At 49.0% G+C, this 23,046-nt stretch overlaps 9 protein-coding genes across 9 annotated transcripts; 7 read left to right on the forward strand and 2 right to left on the reverse strand.

Annotated features, from left to right (window-relative positions):
* Nucleotides 1-2,701: 2,701 nt before the first annotated feature.
* Nucleotides 2,702-3,437, forward strand: J7337_007097 (uncharacterized protein; the record flags this gene model as incomplete). Its single annotated transcript, XM_044824752.1, has 3 exons — nucleotides 2,702-2,814; nucleotides 2,849-3,068; nucleotides 3,123-3,437. 3 exons carry the CDS (start codon nucleotides 2,702-2,704, stop codon nucleotides 3,435-3,437), a joined length of 648 nt encoding a protein of 215 aa, XP_044680409.1.
* A 32-nt stretch (nucleotides 3,438-3,469) lies between these two features.
* On the forward strand, nucleotides 3,470-3,766 carry J7337_007098 (uncharacterized protein; the record flags this gene model as incomplete). Its single annotated transcript, XM_044824753.1, has 2 exons — nucleotides 3,470-3,506; nucleotides 3,567-3,766. The coding sequence occupies 2 exons, from the start codon at nucleotides 3,470-3,472 to the stop codon at nucleotides 3,764-3,766; spliced, it is 237 nt and encodes a 78-aa protein (XP_044680410.1).
* A 1,445-nt stretch (nucleotides 3,767-5,211) lies between these two features.
* OXR1 (oxidation resistance protein 1) lies at nucleotides 5,212-5,913 on the forward strand (the record flags this gene model as incomplete). Its single annotated transcript, XM_044824754.1, has 3 exons — nucleotides 5,212-5,396; nucleotides 5,462-5,729; nucleotides 5,782-5,913. 3 exons carry the CDS (start codon nucleotides 5,212-5,214, stop codon nucleotides 5,911-5,913), a joined length of 585 nt encoding a protein of 194 aa, XP_044680411.1.
* A 675-nt stretch (nucleotides 5,914-6,588) lies between these two features.
* Nucleotides 6,589-7,623, reverse strand: J7337_007100 (uncharacterized protein; the record flags this gene model as incomplete). Its single annotated transcript, XM_044824755.1, has 2 exons — nucleotides 6,589-7,244; nucleotides 7,314-7,623. 2 exons carry the CDS (start codon nucleotides 7,621-7,623, stop codon nucleotides 6,589-6,591), a joined length of 966 nt encoding a protein of 321 aa, XP_044680412.1.
* A 459-nt stretch (nucleotides 7,624-8,082) lies between these two features.
* Nucleotides 8,083-9,827, reverse strand: J7337_007101 (uncharacterized protein; the record flags this gene model as incomplete). Its single annotated transcript, XM_044824756.1, has 5 exons — nucleotides 8,083-8,751; nucleotides 8,814-8,957; nucleotides 9,006-9,341; nucleotides 9,393-9,674; nucleotides 9,723-9,827. 5 exons carry the CDS (start codon nucleotides 9,825-9,827, stop codon nucleotides 8,083-8,085), a joined length of 1,536 nt encoding a protein of 511 aa, XP_044680413.1.
* A 1,669-nt stretch (nucleotides 9,828-11,496) lies between these two features.
* J7337_007102 (uncharacterized protein) lies at nucleotides 11,497-12,881 on the forward strand (the record flags this gene model as incomplete). Its single annotated transcript, XM_044824757.1, has 2 exons — nucleotides 11,497-12,637; nucleotides 12,694-12,881. The coding sequence occupies 2 exons, from the start codon at nucleotides 11,497-11,499 to the stop codon at nucleotides 12,879-12,881; spliced, it is 1,329 nt and encodes a 442-aa protein (XP_044680414.1).
* Nucleotides 12,882-13,693: 812 nt separating this feature from the next.
* J7337_007103 (uncharacterized protein) lies at nucleotides 13,694-14,164 on the forward strand (the record flags this gene model as incomplete). The annotated part of the gene is made up of 1 exon (XM_044824758.1): nucleotides 13,694-14,164. The coding sequence occupies one exon, from the start codon at nucleotides 13,694-13,696 to the stop codon at nucleotides 14,162-14,164; it is 471 nt and encodes a 156-aa protein (XP_044680415.1).
* Nucleotides 14,165-17,383: 3,219 nt separating this feature from the next.
* On the forward strand, nucleotides 17,384-19,214 carry J7337_007104 (uncharacterized protein; the record flags this gene model as incomplete). Its single annotated transcript, XM_044824759.1, has 3 exons — nucleotides 17,384-17,561; nucleotides 17,627-18,860; nucleotides 18,914-19,214. 3 exons carry the CDS (start codon nucleotides 17,384-17,386, stop codon nucleotides 19,212-19,214), a joined length of 1,713 nt encoding a protein of 570 aa, XP_044680416.1.
* A 710-nt stretch (nucleotides 19,215-19,924) lies between these two features.
* J7337_007105 (uncharacterized protein) lies at nucleotides 19,925-21,195 on the forward strand (the record flags this gene model as incomplete). Its single annotated transcript, XM_044824760.1, has 4 exons — nucleotides 19,925-19,993; nucleotides 20,100-20,264; nucleotides 20,330-20,785; nucleotides 20,848-21,195. The coding sequence occupies 4 exons, from the start codon at nucleotides 19,925-19,927 to the stop codon at nucleotides 21,193-21,195; spliced, it is 1,038 nt and encodes a 345-aa protein (XP_044680417.1).
* Between the last annotated feature and the right edge of the window lie 1,851 nt (nucleotides 21,196-23,046).

A 23,046-nucleotide genomic window follows, 5' to 3' on the forward strand; every position in this document is an offset into this window, starting at 1 on the left:
TCCTGGAGAAGCAGTCGGCTGTTTTTGGTAACAGGGATGCGAGGACGAACGGTGTCAATTAGAGTGAGTGAATGAAATGGAATGTTTTGTGAGCAAGATCGTGAAGAATGCCTTAACGTGACGGGGTGAGGTCTTGTTGAGAGCATTGCCATCATGATCATGGTGATGTTGTAGTCCAAGTACAGAGGGGCCTACGATGATAGCATTAAACAATACAAGTTACAACCAGGGAGAAGACATGATACAGCCAACCAAGAGCGAAAGACTGACATGCATAGTAATGCATGATATTTTTAGAAGTGCATTCCTTCAGAAACCAAACGGAAAGAAGACCCGATTCCTTGGATGAATCCATGACCGAGGGGTTGGTTTGGTTTGGTTTGGTCCCCATGAAATGAAAATCTGATACAGGCACCAGACGCAGCCGCAGACGCGATGTTCTCAGAGTTGGTACATAGGTACGTGAGATGATACAAGGACCTCGCTATCCAATGATGAAACGCCGCCGAGTCGGTGGGTGTGAAACGCACGCGCCTAACGGGCCAAGTAGCCAATGATGGCTAGAATTAGGCGCTGGAGGAGGTTATTTTAAGAACACAGGTACGCGGTGCTTCTCTCTATGCATTCCTACCTACCTATCCAGGTGAATCAGCTCCGTTCAGTTCAGTTCAGGTCATGCCGTTGAGTGAGGAAGAATGAGAGTCGGTAACATGTGAAGCGGCATGGCATTAGGTTGGTGAAACGCATAGATACCTAGGTACGTACGCTACGTCGAGGAATCTTTGTCGAACAGGGGGTTGATGCGACCCACTGAAGAGGACGAAGAGGGCAGAGTGGTAGCATTCTCCATGTTTCGGGGCTGTCAGATGCTAAACGCCCAGTATTTTGAATCGCTAGCGTCATGTCATTGGGAGGTTCTGTAACGTTTCGCCTCAGAGGGTTGATGCTACAGTGTCTTCGTTTCGTTTAGGTCTGTTACGGACGGATACACTGGACTTGTCTATTATTTCTGTGACTATCACGTACCGTCAGGTACTCGTGCTGTATCCGTACCTGGCGGGAAGCTGTCCGTCCCGCCCGTTCCATGAGCTCTCATCTCCTCTCCCCCACTTTGTCTTCCTTCAATCGTTATCACCCTTAAGTTAAGCTTGTTAATCCAGGGTCGGTCATCCACTATATCCAAGGAGTCTTGTACTGCAATATCCGAGATGATGGGGTCCATAGTTGCTCTGTCATTCCGTTATTGTTTATTCAATAGCTTTTCGGCAATGTTGGCGTTGTTAATGCCCCTCCTGGCGATCATTACAGATGTTCTGGACCTGTCTATGAACCATGAACCTTGGTTTATTCTTCAAGGGATTTGTTTCGTCTTGCGATCACGAATTCTCTCGGAGAGATCTGCCTGCCCCTACTACCTATAGCTACTGTACCTAGCTAGGTAGGCGAGGTAAACTCAAAGGACACTCTGTCGTATTTTGAGTCCTTTCTCTGCATTGAGGACAAGTCACTGGATGTCCACTACCTCAGGGATCGGGCTGAGGTGACACCTCCACCAGCTTTGGTTGAGCAAGTAGTTGTTGGTTCTTAACCGCCCAGCTTTGGCTTTATCACATCTCAGAGTCATCAGCCCAACGGGACAAAGAATCAGATGACGAAGGAGGTGATTGATCGAGCTAGCGATATTGGTTAACTACCCTTCTATTCCGTCCGTCTTGACTTGTCTTGACTCACTGTGCTTGTTTCACATCTCAACCAGCCTGTCTTGTTTTAAAAGTTATCCTCCATTCCTTTTGTGTCAGACCCAGGCCCAGTCGGAGAGAGGCAATATCTTTCTCTCTATCTGTACCTAGGTACGAACGGGATTACTCACAGCCCAATTCAACTGCTAGATTCGGAAGACACACACACACATACACACACACTCTCTCTCTCCCTCCTAAGAAATAGCCCATGCAGCAAATATCCTTACCCATTCTCACCTATACTCACCGTTGACGACGGCGAACCGAACTGAAACCTGGGCCTCTGTCTCGACGCGCTAGCCTCTGTGCAGGTCCTTTACAGCGATGCAAGACCCTCTTCTGCCCCGCGCTCTCGACTTGCGAACCAGCATCAGCACGGCCCGAGCGGACGTGGAGCTCTTCTGTTCCATCTCTAGGTAGGTAGTTACCTTACCTTGCCTTAGCTGCTGAACTGCTTTATCGCTACTATAACTCACCGTCGCTGTCAACCCCTTTTTTTTCTTCATACTAAATACTCACCAATTTTACACCTTTTGACTTTGGTTCTTCTCTCAGTCGCTATAAATCATCAACTGCATATCTCCCTCGATTCCGTTGAGTCTCGTCGATAATCATATCTTGCGATTGTATTGGGTGGAGCTCAATACCTGACCCTCAAATCATCCTTAATCAGCCAGTCCAGCCCAGTTCAAGCCAGTCAGTCCAGCTGGTCCAAGTCCAGGTCCTTCTAGTACCAACAAAGGAGTCTTCTTCGTCTTACTTGGCTGGTCCTTTTCTCTTGACTTGCCTTGACTCTCTCTCTCTCTCTCTCTCTCTCTCTCTCTCTCTCTACCTTATTTCTACAACATCTCGACCGACCGACCGATCGAGCGGCCGCGAATTCTTCTCTACACGACATCAGCCGTTGCTTTTCGGTCGCTCTATTCCTCTTCAGCTTTCCCCTCCTTTTCACCGCGACCATGTCTCGATCGAACCCCCCTAACACTGCGGGGTCCCGCAAGATCTCGTTCAACGTGAGCGAGCAGTATGATATTCAGGATGTTGTTGGTGAGGGCGCCTATGGTGTTGTCTGGTATGTTTCCTTGTGTCTCGTGCGATTTACGCAGTGTGTCAATTCTAACTCTTCTCCAGCTCTGCCATTCACAAGCCCTCCGGCCAAAGGTCGCCATCAAGAAGATCACTCCTTTCGATCACTCCATGTTTTGTCTAAGAACCCTGCGAGAGATGAAGCTGTTGCGATATTTCAATCACGAGAACATCATTTCCATTCTCGATATCCAGAAGCCCCGAAACTACGAGTCATTTAATGAAGTTTACTTGATCCAAGTTCGTACCACCAGCGCTCGGTCGCTAGCAACAGCAGACTAACCAACGATACAGGAACTGATGGAGACAGATATGCACCGAGTCATCCGCACCCAGGACCTTTCTGACGACCACTGCCAGTACTTCATCTACCAGACCCTCCGCGCCCTCAAGGCCATGCACTCGGCCAACGTACTGCACCGAGACTTGAAGCCCTCCAACCTCCTCCTCAACGCCAACTGTGATCTCAAGGTGTGCGATTTTGGTCTTGCGCGATCCGCTGCTTCGCAGGAGGACAACTCCGGTTTCATGACTGGAATATGTCGCGACTCGGTGGTACCGTGCGCCCGAGATCATGTTGACTTTCAAGGAGTACACCAAGGCCATTGATGTGTGGTCGGTTGGCTGCATTCCTCGCCGAGATGCTCAGTGGCAAGCCCCTGTTCCCTGGCAAGGACTGTAAGTTATTGCTGAAATGCCCGAGACGATAGAGCCCTTTGCTGACCATTTGGCCGCTAGACCACCACCAGTTGACACTCATTCTGGACGTGCTGGGCACGCCCACTATGGAAGACTACTACGGAATCAAGTCGCGCCGCGCTCGAGAATACATTCGATCACTCCCCTTCAAGAAGAAGGTTCCCTTCCGAACTCTGTTCCCCAAGACCTCGGATCTGGCCCTCGACCTGCTCGAGAGTCCTCGCATTCAACCCTGTTAAGCGCATCACCGTGGAGGAGGCTCTGAAGCACCCATACCTTGAGCCTTACCATGATCCCGAGGACGAGCCAACAGCACCCCGATCCCCGAGGAGTTCTTTGACTTTGACAAGCACAAAGACAACCTGAGCAAGGAGCAGCTGAAGCAGTTGATCTACCAGGAGATTATGAGGTAAATATGGTATGATGACGAAAGATGGGCGAGGCATCTAGGATCTGCGATCTGAGACACCTCTGACGGGACATCTGTTGCTAGCAGGTGAGCTCATACGTAGTTGCGACTTTTGAAAGGGAGATGAGTGGCAGAATTTGGAGAAGATAGATAGACCACAGCGCAACCTCATGCACGCAAACATACACAGAATCACCTACTAGTTTATTCTGCATAGGTAGCATGCACATGGCATGGGTCTTTAGGGCAAACTTGATGTTGAGAGATGGTCAAATGTATAGGAACAGGATCAAAGACATGGGCCAGAGTCAGGGTCAGAGAGAGCCTGAGTCTGAGAAAGGCAAACATGGGACTTGAAGATGATTTGATGAAGTGCACATTGCAGCCATTTCTTTTTTAGTTGTTATATCCCAAGAAAAAAGAAATTCATGATGATACGTGTTGACCATATTCAGGTGATCAATAGTGAAACAGAGTTCCATTACGTAGTAGCAAACTTGGTTAGAGTATCCTCTCTGCATCTAATGTCAGGAACTATACACATCGAGAGAGACCACTAATCAAATAGAGACATCAAGTAATATCATGACTTTCGTTTCGCCCAATCCTCATCGGCCAAGTTACCCCCTGGAACGTGACAATCAGAGGATCCGAGTGACAAGACAACAGATCAAAAGGTCTAGACCGAGCCAGCATTTCAGCCGTGATAGGCCGTTGGCCATATCGAGCTAGCGTTTTTGGTGCTTGAGGCTCTGGTGTTGATGACGATCATGAAGTTTGCCAGCGTGTACGTACATACCTACACGCGCATGTGGCCAGTAAAAGAGACCACAGGCTTATGAATCACCACGCAATTCGTTGTAAGCTGTTGAGTAAGGCATCCAGCAGAAAATGTGGCAATTGCTGCCTTAAGACCTATACATTTTCAAGCGATGAGAGCGGCTTGGAACTTATTTATGTTAGTGCATCGATTCTCAAGATCGGGTTCTTTTAAGTCTTGTTCTAGGCGTTAACCCCGCTATATCTAGCTCCACTAGCTCCCCAATCTCATGGCCTACCTACCTTACCCTCCACTACCATAACAGCGTCAGAACTTATTCATTCCCTCCAATGTCTCAGATCTCAACACTACATATCAACGTCCTGTCTCCCTTTTAGCAACGGCGGTATTCTTATTCAGCTTCCTGATCACTGAATGCTTCAACTCCCGTATCTATGACCTCCTACGCTGCCTAATTTGAGCACCACTATCACTAGACTCCGTGTTTACACGTCATGGGCTCTTCTGACCGCAACGAATCCCCCGAATCTCCCGAATCTTCTGGCGCCGCTACGCCCAACAATCCTAACCGCGCCTCTGCATCATATATCACCAACATGTGGACCGGCCTCATCCGTCGCTTCTCTAGCGAGGGTTCGTTCCCTAGCCAGGCCGACACCGCCTACGAAGACGACTACAAGTACCACAACGGCAATGGTACAAAAGACGGTATAAACGGTGTCTTCACACCCGTGCGCCGTACAGCGAGCCCCTTCGTCCTCCACCCCTGGATCCTCTTGTCCTGCATGGTTATCGTCATGGCACGCCCACGTCGGCCAAGTTGCTGACACCCGCTGTCGCGGAGGAGATTCGCACCATGGTCCCTGAGCGCCTGCGTATCGTCGACGACTGGCATCTGATCTATAGCCTTGAGCAGGACGGCGCGAGCTTAACGACTCTTTATCAGCGCTGTCGACACTATGAGGGCAAAAGAGCTGGCTTTGTCCTGGTCGTCAAAGACCTAGAAGGAGGGGTGCGTATCCAGTGAGCCCATATGACGTTATCCTGTTAACTAACATGATCAGATCTTTGGCGCATACCTATCCGAATATCCGCATCCTGCGCACTCGTACTTTGGCAACGGCGAATGCTTCCTCTGGCGAGCCTCTACTATCACACCTCTCCTCCACCTCCATCAGCTGATACGACAAACCTGAGCTCTCGAATTACAACGCTCGCCCCGCCACCGCCTTCTTCAGAGAGCAACACCCCTACACATTCTCGCGCGCCGTCGCCTACGCCTAGTGAAGCTGTCAGGTTCAAAGCGTTCCCATACAGCGGCCTAAATGACTTCTGCATCAACTGTGAGACCGGCTTTCTAAGTGTTGGATCAGGCGGTGGGCATTATGGGCTATGGTTAGATAACGGGCTTGAAAATGGACATAGCTCGAGGTGCGAGACATTTGGTAACGAACCTCTGAGTGATGAGGGAACCAAATTTGGCGTCATCGGAGTTGAACTCTGGGCTATGGGCGTATGATGATGATGATGATGATGATGATGATGATGATGCTTCGGTATGGCTCTCACGTGTTTGCATGGCGCTCGGTGTTACGATATGGTATTCGCAGGGGGATCGGTCTCTCATTAAACTGATGATCTATGGGAAGAAGGAAAATCTATGTGCTGTGAAGACAGAGCGGTCTTTGTCTGGACCAAGCTTTTTTTTGGGTATATAACAAGGAGGACAACAGCAAAAAAATATTCAAGGCAAGGTCAGTAAAAATCAATGATACCCGGAGCTGATACTCCCAACTCTTTACATCATCAGTGGCCCTCCAATACTCCGCATGTAGTCTTACAAAAAGATCAATTGTTTATTACTCCCTGTTTCAGCTCTGTCTCTTGGCCATAAACGCCTGGATCCCTTCCAGTACGCCTTCAGGTGTCGGTGACTCGGCGCACACGTCAGGCTCAAAACCAAAGGATAGAAGGTGATCTCTCGTCGTAGGTCCGATGGTCGCGATGAACGTCTTCCCGTCCCGTTCGCAGGCCTTATGCACCTTGTTGGTTTCAGGATCCAGAATTCCCATGACTCGAAGCATACTATCGCACCCGGTTGGTGAGAATACCACAATCCATCGCATGGGATCGTTGCGCGTTTCGCCAAGGATCCTGCGCAGATCAACCGGAAAGCTCTCCATGACGCCCGTTCCATAGACGACCGTCTCTGTCACACGAATGCGCTCTTCATCTGGTAGTGCGCCGTCCTGCAGCGTTTTGGGAATGATATCACGACGGGTTTCTCCAACGAGGAATAGAATAGGTGGGAGAGTCGCACGTTTTTGGTCGCGGTACCATCCGTAGTAGTGGGCGAGAATAAAAGGAGCAAGGGCTGCGCCGTTGCCTGTGTGGCTACCAAAGACTTGGAGAGGAGGTTCTTGGGGGACGGCGGCGAGGGCGCGAGTAGTGGCGGGGCCGACACTGTAGACGGGGATGTTCTGTAGATGAGGCCATGAGGTTTCATCCTCGGGGTTGGGAGTATCATCTGTCGCAAGAGAGATTGTGTTAGGCGAGATGGTTCTAGAGACATGATCACTATAAGGTTATGACGTACCGGACTTTCTATCTTTGACAAGCTTCACAAAAGCTTCGACGGCGCGTTGTGATGTAAAGATCAAGCCGCCGTATTCATGATGTTCCTGGTTTCCGATGCGGCGATCGCGAAGCAGCGCTGCGACTTCGTTCATGCCGTCGCTGTGAAATTGGTGCAGCAAAACAGGCACGAACTGCGGCGCAAAACCACTCCCATTAATGTTAGACTCTGAGAAAAGATCTTCATAGGAATCGCCGGGGCTCGATCTCGTCTTGAGTAGGAGAACAGGTATCTTGGAGGCTTGCAACGCGGTGGAGTTGGTAGTTGTCATGATGAGTTGAGCTTTTTCTGATGTGTATATATAGGGATCCACGCGGCTGGCAATACTGTCGATGCGTAGCTTTCAGGATGAAATAATGGCGGAGAGAGAATCAATGGGAGTACGAAGTCGAGATCATGAGGTGGGAAGATCAGCAACTTTCGGAGACTCGGAAGGTGGGATGCGGGTGAGGGGCTCATGGGAAAGTGGGCGACAGCTTTATCGATAACTAAGGTACCTTAGTTGAGGACGGCAGTTAAAGAGCTTTCAGGTTCCAGCAGGTTCACTTCATATCTTGCTTGACTCATCTTCACTAGTTTATCAGGATTTTTGACAATAAAGACAGTTATTGCAACAACATATAATTTTGTGAATTGTGAATGAGATCTAATTATCGAGCTGGGTATTCAGTGCAGAAACAGCCATCTGTCAACAATAACTCCAACGCCTTCGTACAAGCAACCTAAGCAATCAAACAACCGACTTCTCCTCTACCTCATTGTCACTCTCCTTTGTTGTCTCGACTACTTCTTTCTTCTCTTTCTTCACGCTGGCCCACTCCATAGCCAACGCCCCCAAAATAGCCAGGCAAGCCATGATGAGTGCGACGCGGAAGCAAACATGCAGCGAATCGTTATAGGCAGTCAGTGTCTCCTTGTGGAACTTCTCAGGGATAGTCTTGAGAAGACCTGTTAAGCCAGCGGACTCGATCTGCTGGGGAGTAACGCTTGTGAAGGCAGAAAGACGCTTGACCAATTCTCCATCGAGCACGTTGGTGCCAACAGAGACGAAAATGGCACCAGAGAGTGTTTGGGCAAATATGACGAGTGAAGCACCAATCGATACCTGGTTGCGTGGGAGCACAGTCTGGGCAGCCATGTTGGGAGCCTGGGAACAAGCACCAAGACCAAAACCATATACAATCTGATATCCAACCCATTGGCCTTCTGAAGCATTGGTGCCAAGGATAGTAAAAAGGCCAGCGCCGATGGAGGAGATGCAGATTCCGGCAATGAGGAACGGCATATAATATCCAATACGAGAGGTGAGAACACCGCTGATGATGGAGCCAACAACAAGAGCGAGTACCATGGCCAAGAGATGGATACCACTGTTCATGGCAGAATCTCCGTTGATGACCTGGAACCAGACAGGAGGAAGTAAATCAACAGTGTCTGATGGGCACCGATACAGAAGCTCACCCAAAAGCCACCGAAAATGCTGCGATTAGCGAAGATGTGGGGAGGGACAGTTGCTTGCTCGGGCTTCCAGATCTGGATGAGGACAAAGGCAATGAAGAGAGTGAAAGCAACCACGAGCAAAGCAATAATACGGGCATTGTTCCACTGAGTGACGTTAGTTGAGTCGTTGCCGCACAGGGGACAAACACTTACACTATACTCGAAGCCGCCCCATTGGAGAGCCAGGCAGAGGCAAACGACACCAGGGATGAGAGCAATCAAGCCGAGAACGTTTAGCTGCTGAAACTTGTACATGAGACCGGTCTTGTCGGTCGATGGACGAGGAACTCGGAGAAACAGGAAGACAAAAGTCAAGACAGCGGCGCCAAGGGGGAGATTAATGTAGAAGCACCATCTCCAAGTGACATGAGTTGTGAAGACACCTCCGATAACAGGTCCAATAGCCGAAGCGATTCCAAAGACTGCACCGAAGAGACCCTGGTACTGAGGTCGCTTCTCAAGAGGGACAGCATAGACAATGATGACGAGCTAACAGTGTAAGTGAGGGTGTTATCCTCAGAGTATTAGGGAACAACTCACGATACCAGACTGCGTACCAGCACCACCTAGACCTGCGACAGCTCTTCCAATGATGAACGCAATCGAGTTAGGGGCAGCACCACAAATAGCTGAGCCAATCTCAAAGAGTACCATGGCAGTCATAAAGGTCGTCTTGATATCCAAGATGGTGTATAGTTTGCCAAATACTAACAAGAAGGCACAGTTGGTAAGAAGGTAAGCTGTGCCGTACCAACCAATGTCACTAGCAGCATGGAACTCGTTCGTGATGGCGGGAATAGCAGTCGAGATGATGAGTTTGTCCTGAAGACTGTTAGTTGCGTGATTGCATCGAGTGATTACAGGACATACTAAGGCAACCAGGAACATGCTGATATAGAGTGAAATCATTAAGATGGCAAACTTGATGCCCTTTGGGTAAGCCACATCGGCCGGGGCATTGTCAGAGGCGATCATTGTGATGGGGTGTAAGAAGTGTTGTTGATGTTGTTGATGTTGAATGGGATGGGCAAGTTGCTGATATAGTTGGACAATATGATTGAATTGAATAGATTAAAACCATCGAATTCTCTTGTTGTTATATATAATTATCGGTATATCACAAAATGTCCGCCATGAATTCCGTCGACAATGTCCGTGGAGAGATGGCATTTCGGACAGTCAAAAACCGACCAATGAGCTTACACCATGACCGTCCGACCGTCCGCTGAATGACCCTCCACGAAGGATCAACGTCCGAAAATCCTTCGCTTGTCCGCTATTACTGCTTGAAACAAAAACAAAGATGAGAGAGACTGAGCCGCTTTATTTAACTATTTCCATTTATTTTATCCGTCTTGCTCGATATGAAAATGAGATTGATGTTTATCGTTTGACCCGGCAATGTTGAAGACCATCCATCACTCAAGGCACATTCTCTGATTGACTTGTTCTCACGATGCGAATTAAACCGTAGCTCATAGAGTATATTTTACAGAATAGGTATACAATATATCTTACTGCGTTCCATGTTCTGAGGTATCATCGGTGCTGAATCACGTGTGGCTCCTAGGATCGTGGTGAAAATGACTTCACGTCCTATAGCCAAACTTCAATCTACACTAGCTTCATCATTTGTGTCTGCCTGAGAGGCGAATAAGCCCTCACCACTCTAACTCATGGGAACTCATCAAGCACAGCCAAGGCCTCAAACAAGAAAACGTGAGAAGCCAATTCTCAGCTGCACTTTCTGCAGGGGGCGCAAGTAAGCCAGCCAGGCAGACCATAGAGACATTCAATGGTGTTGACTTTACTGCAGACTTCGATGCGATAGACAGTCACCCTGCGGCGCCTGCACACGGCGCGGGAAACCTACCGAGTGCATTTTCACTTGCTCAGAACAAGAACGCAAGGATGCCATAGATTACAGACCTCATAACAGAAATCAGAAAGCTCGCCAGAGAATAGCTCGGCTTGAGAATCTGGTGACGGAACTGAGAGATAAGGCTGAGAGCTCAACCAAGTCGCTGAGCGATGTAGCCCAAGCAGACAATGCCCCGAATGGTCTTGAGCCTAATACATCAGGTATATCGCCAAATGTTCGAATGGGAAATCTAAATTTGGCAGATGACCAGGCTGTGTACACAGGTAGCTCGCATTGGGCTACAATATTGGAAGATGTAAGAACAAGACTCATTATGGAGACCTTGAACACTGACGAGATACCCTAGATTCAACAACTCAGAGATGAGCTCGCTGATGATGGCTCCGACATTGCCAGTGAAGCGTCTTCTCCTTTTGCTAGTGGATTGACGCATCAGTCTCAGGCACCGAGAATATCTCTACTTGCTAATGTTTCGTGTCTTCCCGTAGACCAAATTCTCGCTTTGGTTCCTCCTCGCAAGATAGTTGACAGATACATCTCCCAGTACTTCAACACTTTCGACTCACGTAAGTCATGACTTTCATGTTCACTCAACTGCTAACTCCGCCTTGCCAGTCATCATTCATCGAGGCAAATTCCTTGCAGAAGTCAGCATATGCCAATCATCCAAGGAGGCAATTGCTAACCCATATATAGTATGCAAATTTCTGGGTAAACCCCTCAGCTGTCTCCATCATCTGGGTCGGGTTCTTGTTCAGCGTCATGAGTATGGCTGTATCATTACAGAAAAAGGAGGCAGGGATGCACGGCTTGTCCGCTTCTGAACTACAAACAACGCTCGACACTTACAGAACGCTCACTATCCACTGCTTGGTAGCTGGAGATTACCTTCGTTCCAGCGCGCATACGGTTGAGACGCTATTATTGCACTTTGCTGTAGACCAAGAGGCCGACGCTGATGCAAATATTGGGAACTGGGTCCTCATGGGTGTTATCATAAGGATAGCCATGCGGATGGGTCTTCATCGTGAGCCGTCTCACTGGCCAAATATCCGACCTTTGCAAGCTGAACTCCGGCGACGAGCCTGGATAGCTTTGTACAGCATCGACTTCTTCACCAGTACCCAAATCGGACTTCCACGTATCATCAAAGATTCTCAATGCGACACTCGCCCGCCCTCATATCTTCTGGATAGCGATATTGGTTTTGAGCACGATACCCTACCGCCTGAAAGGCCACATTCAGAGCCTTCCATGTTGGCGTTTCATATCCACAGGCATGGAGTTATCAAAGTTGCTGCTGAGATATACGACACAACCGAAGCAGGGCCACCCTCACCAACTACTGTTGCGACCCTGCAGGCCAAGCTCGAGAAAGCCACGAATTCCTTGCCGCACTGGCTCAGGCTAAAGCCTCTCCAAGAGTCGATTGCGGACAGTCCAGCCACACTCCTCAATCGAATGATGCTCGATATCATCGCTCAGAAAGCCATCTATCTCCTCCATCGGCACAGTTTCGTCAGAGGGTCTGCGGGGGAAGAGAGTGTCAGATCCAGTGAGATATGCATCAAGGCTGCCCTATCCATCCTGGAGCACCAGCGACGCATGAACGAAGAAACTCAACCAGGAGGCCTCATGTACAACATGCGCTGGAGAGTTGCCGCACCACTTAGATCCGAGTTCATGCAAGCTACCATGATGCTATGTTTTGCGTTGAGTAGATACGATGCAGGGCGAGATTTGAATAGGCGAAGTGATATCTTGCAGGCTTTGATTATAGCAAAGGATATCTGGGAGACGAGATCCGACCAATCTCTTGAAGCTCAAAGAGCTGTCAAGGCAATATCGGTCATGCTTGAGCAAGATCGGAAGAGTTCGATGTTTGTTTCTTCACCATCCACCAGTAAGTCTCTCTCTCCCTTTCAAGTCTCGTTGTTTGCCGCTGACTCTTGTGTAAAGCATTCAATCCATCATCTATGCCATCCGCGGAGAACCACTTTGGCGGTTTTGATAACACGTTCGGTCAAACCATGGCATTGGATCCGTCCTTCTTCTCGATTGGTGATGACATGACAGCGTTGAGTAAGGTCATGGATGAGTTCATGAATGATACAGCTGCAACATCGCCTTTCGGAAACGCAATCTGACTGTCAGAGACATTGGCAAATAGGGAGAGATTTGACGGAGACGCTTGAATCGCTACTTTTGTATAATCATGAATTAATCATACATTTTCAAGAGACTAGACAATACTCGACCGGAAATGATGCTAGAGTGAAGAATGCACATCCATCCCCAACTAGAGAAGCTCCATCGGTAACGAGTTAGCGAGTTGGGCGTGGGCTGTCTCGCCCCATAATCACCCGGAAGACGGCGCTGCTCCGGCCTAAATTTGGCCTGCCCGTGTCCCTGGAAGCTTCCAGGATTCAGTGGCTTATCGATAACAGATAGCCTTTGAATTCTGTCAATAGACACTTGATAGACCGTTTTAATATCCTGGCAGTTTAGCTTCTTTTCTTCTATGTTAGTAGACAGAGGCTGACAAATAGGCATCACACCACGACAATCGTAAAAGTCTCAAGACCCCAGTTCTTTCAGTCCCGTTATTCTTTTGTGGCGTTTCGTTCGTTGACATTCATTAATTGATCAATTGCTTACCTGATCTGTCTCACTTACTCAGTCTCCTAATAATTCCACCGAAAGCGCCGACTTGTTGTTCCCGTCTTATTCCTTAGCAGTAGCTCGCCTCAGAAGCCGAGTTAGAGCCAGAGTCAGAGATCTCACCACCACAAGTGGCGCCATTCAATGTCGAGCGATCCAAACGATCAACAGCAGGCGGCTGCCCCCGCTGCCCTTGCACCGTCGGTAGGAGGCTCTGCTGAGCCGCCTAAGAGGATCCCCAAAGGAGTAGTACTAGGCCCTGACGGCAAACCGTGAGTTTCACCATTACGCCCTGCAAATGGAGCCCTACAGTATATCGACTCAACTGACCCTTGCTCAGATGCCGGAACTGTACTTCTTTGCTGCATGGGCTTCCCAGACAAAGAGTACTCTCAAACAGGATGCTGCAAAGGCCAAGGGTCCTCCGGCCGACTGCCCTCCAGATGTCGAGGTGCTAGGCCGTAGTACATGGACATTGCTTCACTCTATTGCCGCTCAGTATCCGGAACAACCGTCAAGCGGCCAAAAATCAGACCTTCTCAGCTTTGTCGGTCTGTTCTCTAAGCTATATCCTTGCTGGGTCTGCGCAGAAGATTTCCAGGGTTATCTAAAACGAGAAGCGCCACAGGTCAACAGCCGTGATGAGTTCGGCAAGTGGCTGTGCGGCGCACACAACGACGTCAACCGCAAATTGGGCAAGCCTGAGTTCGACTGTTCCAAGTGGGAGGAGCGGTGGCGGACAGGTTGGAAGGACGGAAGATGCGATTAAGCTGTTTCTGAGCTGAGGTTGAGGCTGGCTGGCTGGCTGGCTGGCTGGATCGGGCCGGGAGGCTAACGCGCCTATCCATACAGTGAGTATATCAGAGACCTCGACTCATTGTGGTTTCGGTGTGCGGTGTACGATATTTGGGCCCCTGAACGATTGCACACCGATTGGAAAATGACATGATGGACCGTTGGCTGTTGTGTGGATACATGCATACACGTGTGGTTAATGCCGGACCGATGAAGGCGTGGGATGTTAACGACTTTTCTATGGACAGAGGAAGAAATGATGGACAAGACGGTTTGAAACGTCTATGAGCGGAGCATGGGAATCGCCGATTTTGGATGGATATTTCATGATGGAGCATGAACTGTATAGTAGAGGCGAAGCGAGAACTGCATGCATACATAGAATCTCATCTCACGACAATCGATAGATGTACAACAAATGTAACAAACATATCATGAGTCCAAATACATGCATAATTAATCACATACACCGCTCTGAAGCAGTGTTCGATTTCTGAATGGGCAGTTATAGCTTCGTCTTGGACAAGGCCAGCCCTGTAGGGTGAGTGCAATATTGAGTCAGTTCAATGCAGGACAGCGACATCGATGAATGAGGTCAAATTCAGGAACGTGCAGTCGCGCAGGTACATACGATATATCCCAGAGAGCCGGTCTAGGTCTCGCCAGTTCACCACCCTAGCTGCACATCCCTGCTCGTTCCGGTGAACTCCCTTTAGGCGGCGATAAGAATGATCTGACATGACACGGCTGTACAACACAACTACCGGGCCGCCTTTTTGCCAAAAACCACGGCGGCCGTAGCTAGGGCCAAGGTGGTGTATAGATAGATATACGGAGTAGATAACTAACGTTAGTTCCCAACATCTCAGGTTACCTTACCCTGCAACATCCCATCTCGCAGTCAATGCCTGTCATGGCCCCTCTGATTCCATGCTCTTTATCCGTTAATGAAGAAAAAGATTTGATATCGTCCCGCTATTGTAACACGATATCGTTTTGGTATTTTACGGCAAAGAGCGGGAAACAAAGGAAAGAAGAGGCTGGAGATGATATTGGTCATGATAATCGGATGTCGATTACGGGATGTTATCGAGCTACAGTACGAGAGAAAGGGCCTTTTACGGACACGAGATCCCTGTCTTGAAATGGGCTTGATGTTGTTTTCTTGTTGATTGCTTCATCGATTGGAGTGTTGTACGTAGAGAGTTGTGAATGGATAGTTGGCTGAGATGTTTTTCCACTGCAATGTTAGGTAATGTAATGCATAGTCATGTCTTGCCTCAGCATTACTACACGCGTAGGTAGGCCAGTGATGATCATGAATGCTACGCTTGCATGCAAGTTGTGCCGCATTCTGTCAGTAGGCAATTTACCCGGCAACTAAAGACAGATACATACAGTTGGACAGTTGAGAATATACTATGTAAGGTATCGACATAAAAGTCTCGTTATGTCATCCTTGAATGGGGAGGCTATTCAGGGTCGACATGGACATCCACCACCGCAGACCTTGCAACGATAAGGATATCGACATCCATGGAAATAGTCAATGATGGTGGTCTAGGTCCCTGGATCTTGATGCGTACAGTACATACGCAGTTGGACCCTCCCCCCGTTGTCTTGTCGATTGCCGGTCGCAGGCATCTCGAGAGGGAAAACAACGCCATTTCCAAATACCGATCTATCCATCCCATCCCAATCCCAACCGCAAACTGAGAGACCAACGTTGATTCTAACTTGGCATCTGCGGGTATTATTTTACGGACAACAGACAACCTATGATCCCGGCCGGTGGTCGCTCGGCTACACAGGTCCGGACTAGCCGGGATGGCCGGAGTTGGCTCTGACAAGCAAAGACAAGGAGACAAGGCACGTCAAGGAGTTGTCGAGGGTGATCACACTGGATCCATGCAGATTTGATCGTGGCTGGCAGGCGGGCATCGCATCTTTCCTTTCTTTTTCCTCATCGTCTCGTTGTTCCCCTGTCATCATCGTCGTCGTCAAAAGGAAGCATCCGATTTCTATCGAGGTATCCACTCATTCTGTGGCATTGAATTGTTTCTAGACGTTCTTAGACCCGGAGCCAACACCAAGATTCCACCCTTGACAAAGTCTGCCCGATTGGGAGGGCCCGTAAACATACGGGCACAATGGCATCATATGATTTTCTGACTATCGGTCGCTACCTACTAACCTACAATACGCATCCATACTAACAATGGATCTGCTACATAGGTAGGTACAGAAGGGGAGAGAAAAAAACAGCTGCGGCTAATGCAGAGTTAGAGCCTAGTTCGCAGTAAAAGAGCCGCCCGCCCTCCCGTGTGCGTGGCGTTGACTCTGGTAGACCGTCTAGACTAGTCCGTAGGAGGGTCATTACATCACCATCAGAGGACTTGTATCGCTGTCACCGTAGCTTTTACTGTATGTACTGTCACTGACTATCGCGGTTTCGGCCGCTTCTGGTCGGGAGCGAGCGAGGAAATATCGCGACATTGTGAAGCCGAGAATAACGGTCAATCAGAATTTGCTGCTGGGCTGGGTTGGGCTTATGCCCGTGCTGTCCCCTTGACAGGTCCGATTCTAGTGACGCTTACAAGGCCTGAACAGGACAGGACTGGACTGGGCTCATTTTGACCATGGTCTTATTTTTGGCGCAATCAATCAGATCAGATCAGATCAACCCATTTGAGGTTTAGAAGCAAGGAAGAGCAAGGGGTGTCATTGGTGACAAGCTGCTACCTTACACTGTGAGGTAAGGCAAGTAGGCAAGGTAAGAGTAGTAAACTGCTGAGTGTACACCCAATTTGTGAGGGTGCACACCTGTTAGCAAGCTTCACTGGATTGTATTTGCTCATAGTCGATACGTACGTACGTAGTAACTAAGGTACTAAGGTAAGGTAAGGTGAAGAAGCATCAAACGTATAAACACCTCCTTCCCCCTCGACCGAAAACATCTTCTCTTCCTTCCTCATCATTCCATCGATCAATCAATCAATCACATTCCTCTTTTGGTTGTCTTGGTTACCTCTTAACCTAGACATCTCATATCATCTTCCCCTCATCCTCATCCTCATCCTTATAACACACATCTCTCTCACTCATTCTACAATTAAGCTTTGAGCTTCCTCAATTACCCCTCCATATCACATCTCTTATCTCCCCTAACTATTGTACCGGTCAAGCCGCAATCATGAGCAACTCTAACCTCCAAAAGCCCATCGACGTGGCTGAATACCTCTTTAAACGTCTCTACGAAGTCGGCGTCCGATCTGTTCACGGTGTTCCCGGCGACTACAACCTCGTCGCCCTCGACTATCTTCCTCAATGCAACCTCAAGTGGGTCGGTAGCGTTAACGAGCTTAACGCTGGTGAGTTTCATCATGTCTTCATCGACGAGTCTCAAAACACCATATCACTAACACAACAATCTTAGCCTACGCTGCTGATGGATATGCCCGTGTCACCAAGATGGCTGCTCTCATCACCACCTTCGGTGTTGGTGAGCTCTCTGCCGTCAATGGTGTTGCTGGCTCTTACTCTGAGCACATCCCCGTCGTCCACATTGTTGGATGCCCTTCTACCATCTCTCAGCGTGACCAGATGCTTCTTCACCACACTCTTGGAAACGGCGACTTTGACGTCTTTGCCAACATGAGCGCTCAAATCTCTTGCAACGTCGCCAAACTCAACAAGCCCTCCGAGATTGCCGAGCAGATCGATACTGCTCTCCGCACTTGCTGGCTCCGCTCTCGTCCCGTCTACATCATGGTCCCTACCGACATGGTCCAGGAGAAGGTTGAGGGTGCTCGACTTGACACCCCCATCGACCTGTCTGAACCTCAGAACGACACCGCTAACGAGGACTTCGTCGTTGAAGAGATCCTCAAGGCTATGTACGCTGCTCAGCGCCCTGTCATTCTTGTCGACTCTTGTGCTATCCGCCACCGTGTTGTCAAGGAGGTTCACCAGCTCATCGACAAGCTCGACCTTCCCGTCTTTGTCACCCCCATGGGTAAGGGTGCTGTGAATGAGGACCACCCCAACTATGGTGGTGTCTTCGCTGGTGACGGTTCTCATCCCGCTCGTGCCCAGTCTATCGTTGAGGGCTCTGATCTCCTTCTCACCATTGGTGCTCTCAAGAGTGACTTTAACACCACAGGTTTCTCTTACCGCACATCACAGATCAACTCTGTTGATTTCCACAGCACTCACTGCAAGGTCCGCTACTCCACATATCCCGGCGTTGCCATGCGTGGTGTTCTCCGCAAGATCATCGACCGGGTCGACCCCAAGTCTATGCCCGCTCCTTCTATCCCTGAGGTCAGGAACGAGGTCGAGAAGAACACCGACGACTCTGAGATCATCACACAGGCCTGGCTCTGGCCCCGCGTCGGCGAATACCTCATCCCCAACGACATCATCGTCACTGAGACTGGTACCGCTAACTTCGGTATCTGGGACACTCGATTCCCTCGGAACGTCACCGCCCTCAGCCAAGTTCTCTGGGGCAGCATCGGCTGGTCCGTTGGTGCTTGCCAGGGTGCTGCTCTCGCTGCTAAGGATGCTGGCAAGGAAGGCCGAACAATCCTCTTTGTTGGCGATGGATCTTTCCAATTGACCGCCCAGGAGCTGAGCACCATGATCCGACATCACCTCAAGCCTACAATGTATGTTTTCAAGACTGATCATCTTCTGTGTCTTTTACTAACTCTTGTTCTAGTTTCGTCATCTGCAACGATGGCTTCACCATTGAGCGATTCATCCACGGTATGGATGCTGTCTACAACGACATCAACAACTGGAAGTACAAGGACCTCGTCAGCGTTTTCGGTGGCGAGAAGACCTGCAAGACCTTCCAGATCAAGACCAAGACTGAGCTCAACGAGCTCCTCACCAACAAGGAGTTCAATGCTGCTGAGTGCTTGCAATTCGTCGAACTCTACATGCCCAGAGAGGATGCTCCTCGCGCTCTCATCATGACTGCCGAGGCCAGCGCTAGAAACAACGCCAAGAAGCACTAAACGGTTACTTGAGAAAGAGTGAAATTGATAGACGGGCCTTTGGAAAACGTTCCTGGAGAACATAATAATGATTTGTGGTTTATGGTTTATACTATAGAGTGGCGGCCGATGGTTTGTGTTTTATGTACCTCAAATTGAAAAGCGATTTTCTTATATCTTTAATATTCTCTCATCTCACTGGTGATGGTTGACTATATTTGGTTGTCGACAACTTATGTATATATATTATTCATACTTTACTGGAATAATTCGAATTTAACATAAATCCTGAGCCGGCTAACCTTTTTAGTCTCAAACTCTGTGTGCATCTGGAGATTTGAGCCGTGATATGCTTCATCATGCGGCATCTGAAACCTCTAGCTTATCGCGATTTCACATTCAATAGCATCTTAAGCCACCTTTATCCTTTCTTTTCTAATCAACTCGATTCAATGTAAGAGACATTCATTTATGGTAAATAAAACATATAAGTATAGTTCAGAAATCTTTATTTTAGCTTTCTCTCTTCAAATATTGATCGCCTTTCTCAACCATAAAAGGCACCAATCAGCACACGTGATTCGCCTCTACCAAAAATCTCCACGCGCAACGACCTAGCTCAACAGTAACAAGACTCACATTCCTGGCTTCGTTTTGAACAGACTCCTGCAACATTACGAATATCCATTTACATATGTTTTATCATTTACAGTAGGATATCAGACGTGATCATGAGTGACGGAGCTGGAAAGCGAAAGCAGGGCCCTGGAGGCAATGGCCCAGCCACCAAAAAGAGCAAGGTAAGCAAATACGGTGCCATTGTCGGGGAGCAGGCTCTTGTTTAACCCTGGGAGAATGTTTTATGGCTTTACTGGCATTGAACAGACTGGGCTAACATTTGAAAAGGGAGGCAGTGGTGGTAAATGGCAAACGCCACACCAAAAAGCCAGGAAAACTGAGCAGGTTGAGCTTGGGAGGACTTTGGAGGTCAACGATGCCGGAATTTGGGTAACTTACGCGAGAGGAATGAAGGGCAAGGCGATTGCGGAGTTCAAGAACCTTTGTAACGAGGTACGGAACTCGCTCATGATACCCTTTCAGTCTATTGGAAGGCTTGGTAAACTAACTTGTTCCAGTACGGAGAGTCACTGTTCGGAGTGAAGCCCCCGAATGAGGATGGAGACAAGGACGAGGATGATGAAGATGCCGGTGACATTGAGGCGTCTATTGAAAAGGAGTTGGCCAGCATGGCACAGCCAAAGCCCAAGACGAAGCAGACCTTCACACCCATCGGAACTGGTCTCGACTGTGTCTTCTTCATGAAGACCGTCAAGCCCGTTGATCCTCTCGAGCTTGTCACCAAGGCCTCTCAGGATGCCAGGGACTGCCCGGATCCGATGCAACGCAAGACCAAGTACATCAACCGCTTAACGCCTATCTTTGATACGGACAAGGCGACAGACAAGGGTATTGAACGCGTGGCCCGCAGCGTGATGGAGCCTCACTTTGAGCTCAAAAGCGAGTCGGCAGAGGATGCCTCCGCAGAGCCCGCTGCACCAGAGCAAGGTGGTGAGGGGTCTACAGCCTACACGGTAAGTAGACAATGTGATTCGCGGAAAGCGTCGTTATTTGAAGCTGACGATGACCCCTTCAGTACGCCATCAGGTATAACATCCGGAATCACACCTCCTTCAAATCGAGCGAGGTGATCAAGAAGATTGCGGACTTGGTCAGCCCTAAGCACAAGGTCAACCTGACGAGTCCCGACAAGGTGGTATTGGTTGAGATTTTCCAGGTAAGCGGCCCCTCCCTCGCGTATTGGGCCTATCGCGATGGCATTTGGCTAACTAGCGTTGAGACGTTCTGCGGAGTCTCGGTTGTTGATGGCCAGGAGAGCGAGGAGCTGAAGCGTTACAATCTCAATGAGCTGTACAAGGTGGCTCTGGAGGATAGGAAGCAGAAGGGAAAGCCTGAAGGCGAGGGAGTCGCGGAATCAACGTAAGGTAGCTTTTGAGCCACTCGCGTGTGAGAGGTGTGTTTGCCGATGGATAGTATTGGACATTCCAGATGATTCGAGGCCCTTTTTGCCTCATGGCTGCACAGAGGAGACCGTTGGGGTCTGATTCGAGCAGGATCACTTAGGTTTCAATGTGGTGTGGTGTCAGACAACCAACCATCCCTCCCTCCCTCCATCCATCCATCCACAGGTGATGGAAATACACATGGCTATTCTACAAAGATGGAATTTTGATGTCCGAAGCTCCGTGCTTAGAAAGCCAAGCATTTCATGTATCCAATCCACTTGGGGGTATGGATGGGATGGGGTCTTGTAACAAACTCAACAGGGAGTATTAAGGATACGACCCCCAAAGCGCAGGGTTTCCCTTCCCCAAGGAGTTGGAAAGGTCACATGGCGATCGGGATAGAGAAGGATCGGCATATGTCGGTGAATAGAAGGGGATTTTCTGCCAGATTACCCGTATCATGAGGGACATGCAAGAGAGTGATGATGCGTTTCAGCGGCTGCTGTTCAGCGGTGGAGAACTCGACAAGTATGTGCAGCTATTATGGGGTGAGCTATTACGATCTATCGTGTCTAGCTCTCAAGCTACCCCGAGATTACATAGGGATCGAGAGATGGGCTTTGGCGCACAGCTCAGGAGATTGAACAGTCGTGGCTTTGTGGTACACGGGATGTGGGACGTGCCGTAAGGCTAAGCCAGGCAAAGTGTACCTTATCGCACTCGGTGAGGTAAGAGAAGAAGGGGTGACATTCTTTGCATTCTTTGGCAAGGAGTCTGAAGTATAATAATCAAGGCCATGGTTGAGGTGGGTATGGTATATCCTTATGCGATGGTAAGGTTTCGACGAACCAGGGAGAGAGGCCCTCCTCGTATGTACCTTGAATTGTATGTCACGTCACATCGAGAATACCGAGGAATTCCATGACCATCAGAGATTTAGTTCGATGACTTGAGATTCTCGGCCCCGAAGTTACGGGCCAGTTGTCCAGGTCCTTGGCCTGTCCTTGGCCAGCCTCGACTGTCTGTTCCTGTGCCCCCGGTACATTCCCGTGTGTAGTTAATTAAAGCAAACGGCTGTGGCTGAAGATAGTTTTGTTTTGGTGCAGTTTTAGGGGCTGAACAGAGACAAGACAGCGGAATCGTTCAGAGATCCAAGCCAAACCGGTACGATACGATACGATAATACTGTGTACGGAGTAGTTATGGAGTATTTAGTCTAGGCTGCAGTATAAAACAAACGGGTCTAGAGTCTAGACAGGGGCTGTTTGCGTTAAGCGGAATGTGACCCAGGTCAGCTTCGCTTGTGGTAGCCAATCATAAATTTCCCGACTCGCTTCTCGATGCACGCCAGAGGCTTCGTCATTTAGAGTCTGACATTCCGCTCTGCGAAACGATTTTCTTTTCTTTTCTTTCTGTTCTGTTCTGTTCTGTTCTTTCTCTTGTGAGCGCATGGCAATGTCGTCTGATGCATGTCGACTCTCATCAAAGCATTAGTATACAGAGAGAAGTCATGCTCACAGTCACGGTCACGTTCACGTTCACGTTCACGTTCAGTATCCCAAGGGAATGGTACCCGACTACAAATGTGGTGCTATTAAGCTTGGCTGGGCTGGGCTTGATAGTTGGTGGGAATTGCAATGGTTCGCTTCAAGCATTCGCAAATGGTCCAATGACTGTGCGGTTCCCGTTCCGATCCGCGCTTCTCGATGGATGTCGATCTCCTGAGGCTACCTCCCTGTATTGTAGCTAGCAAGCACTAACTAGGTAGTTATACATACTCTCACTAACTTCAGCTCATGAGTAAGTAAGTAAGCAGAGCCCTACAGGAT

The sequence above is a fragment of the Fusarium musae genome, chromosome 5 (assembly GCF_019915245.1).
Source record: "Fusarium musae strain F31 chromosome 5, whole genome shotgun sequence".
In the NCBI taxonomy this organism is placed as follows: Eukaryota; Fungi; Ascomycota; class Sordariomycetes; order Hypocreales; family Nectriaceae; genus Fusarium; species Fusarium musae.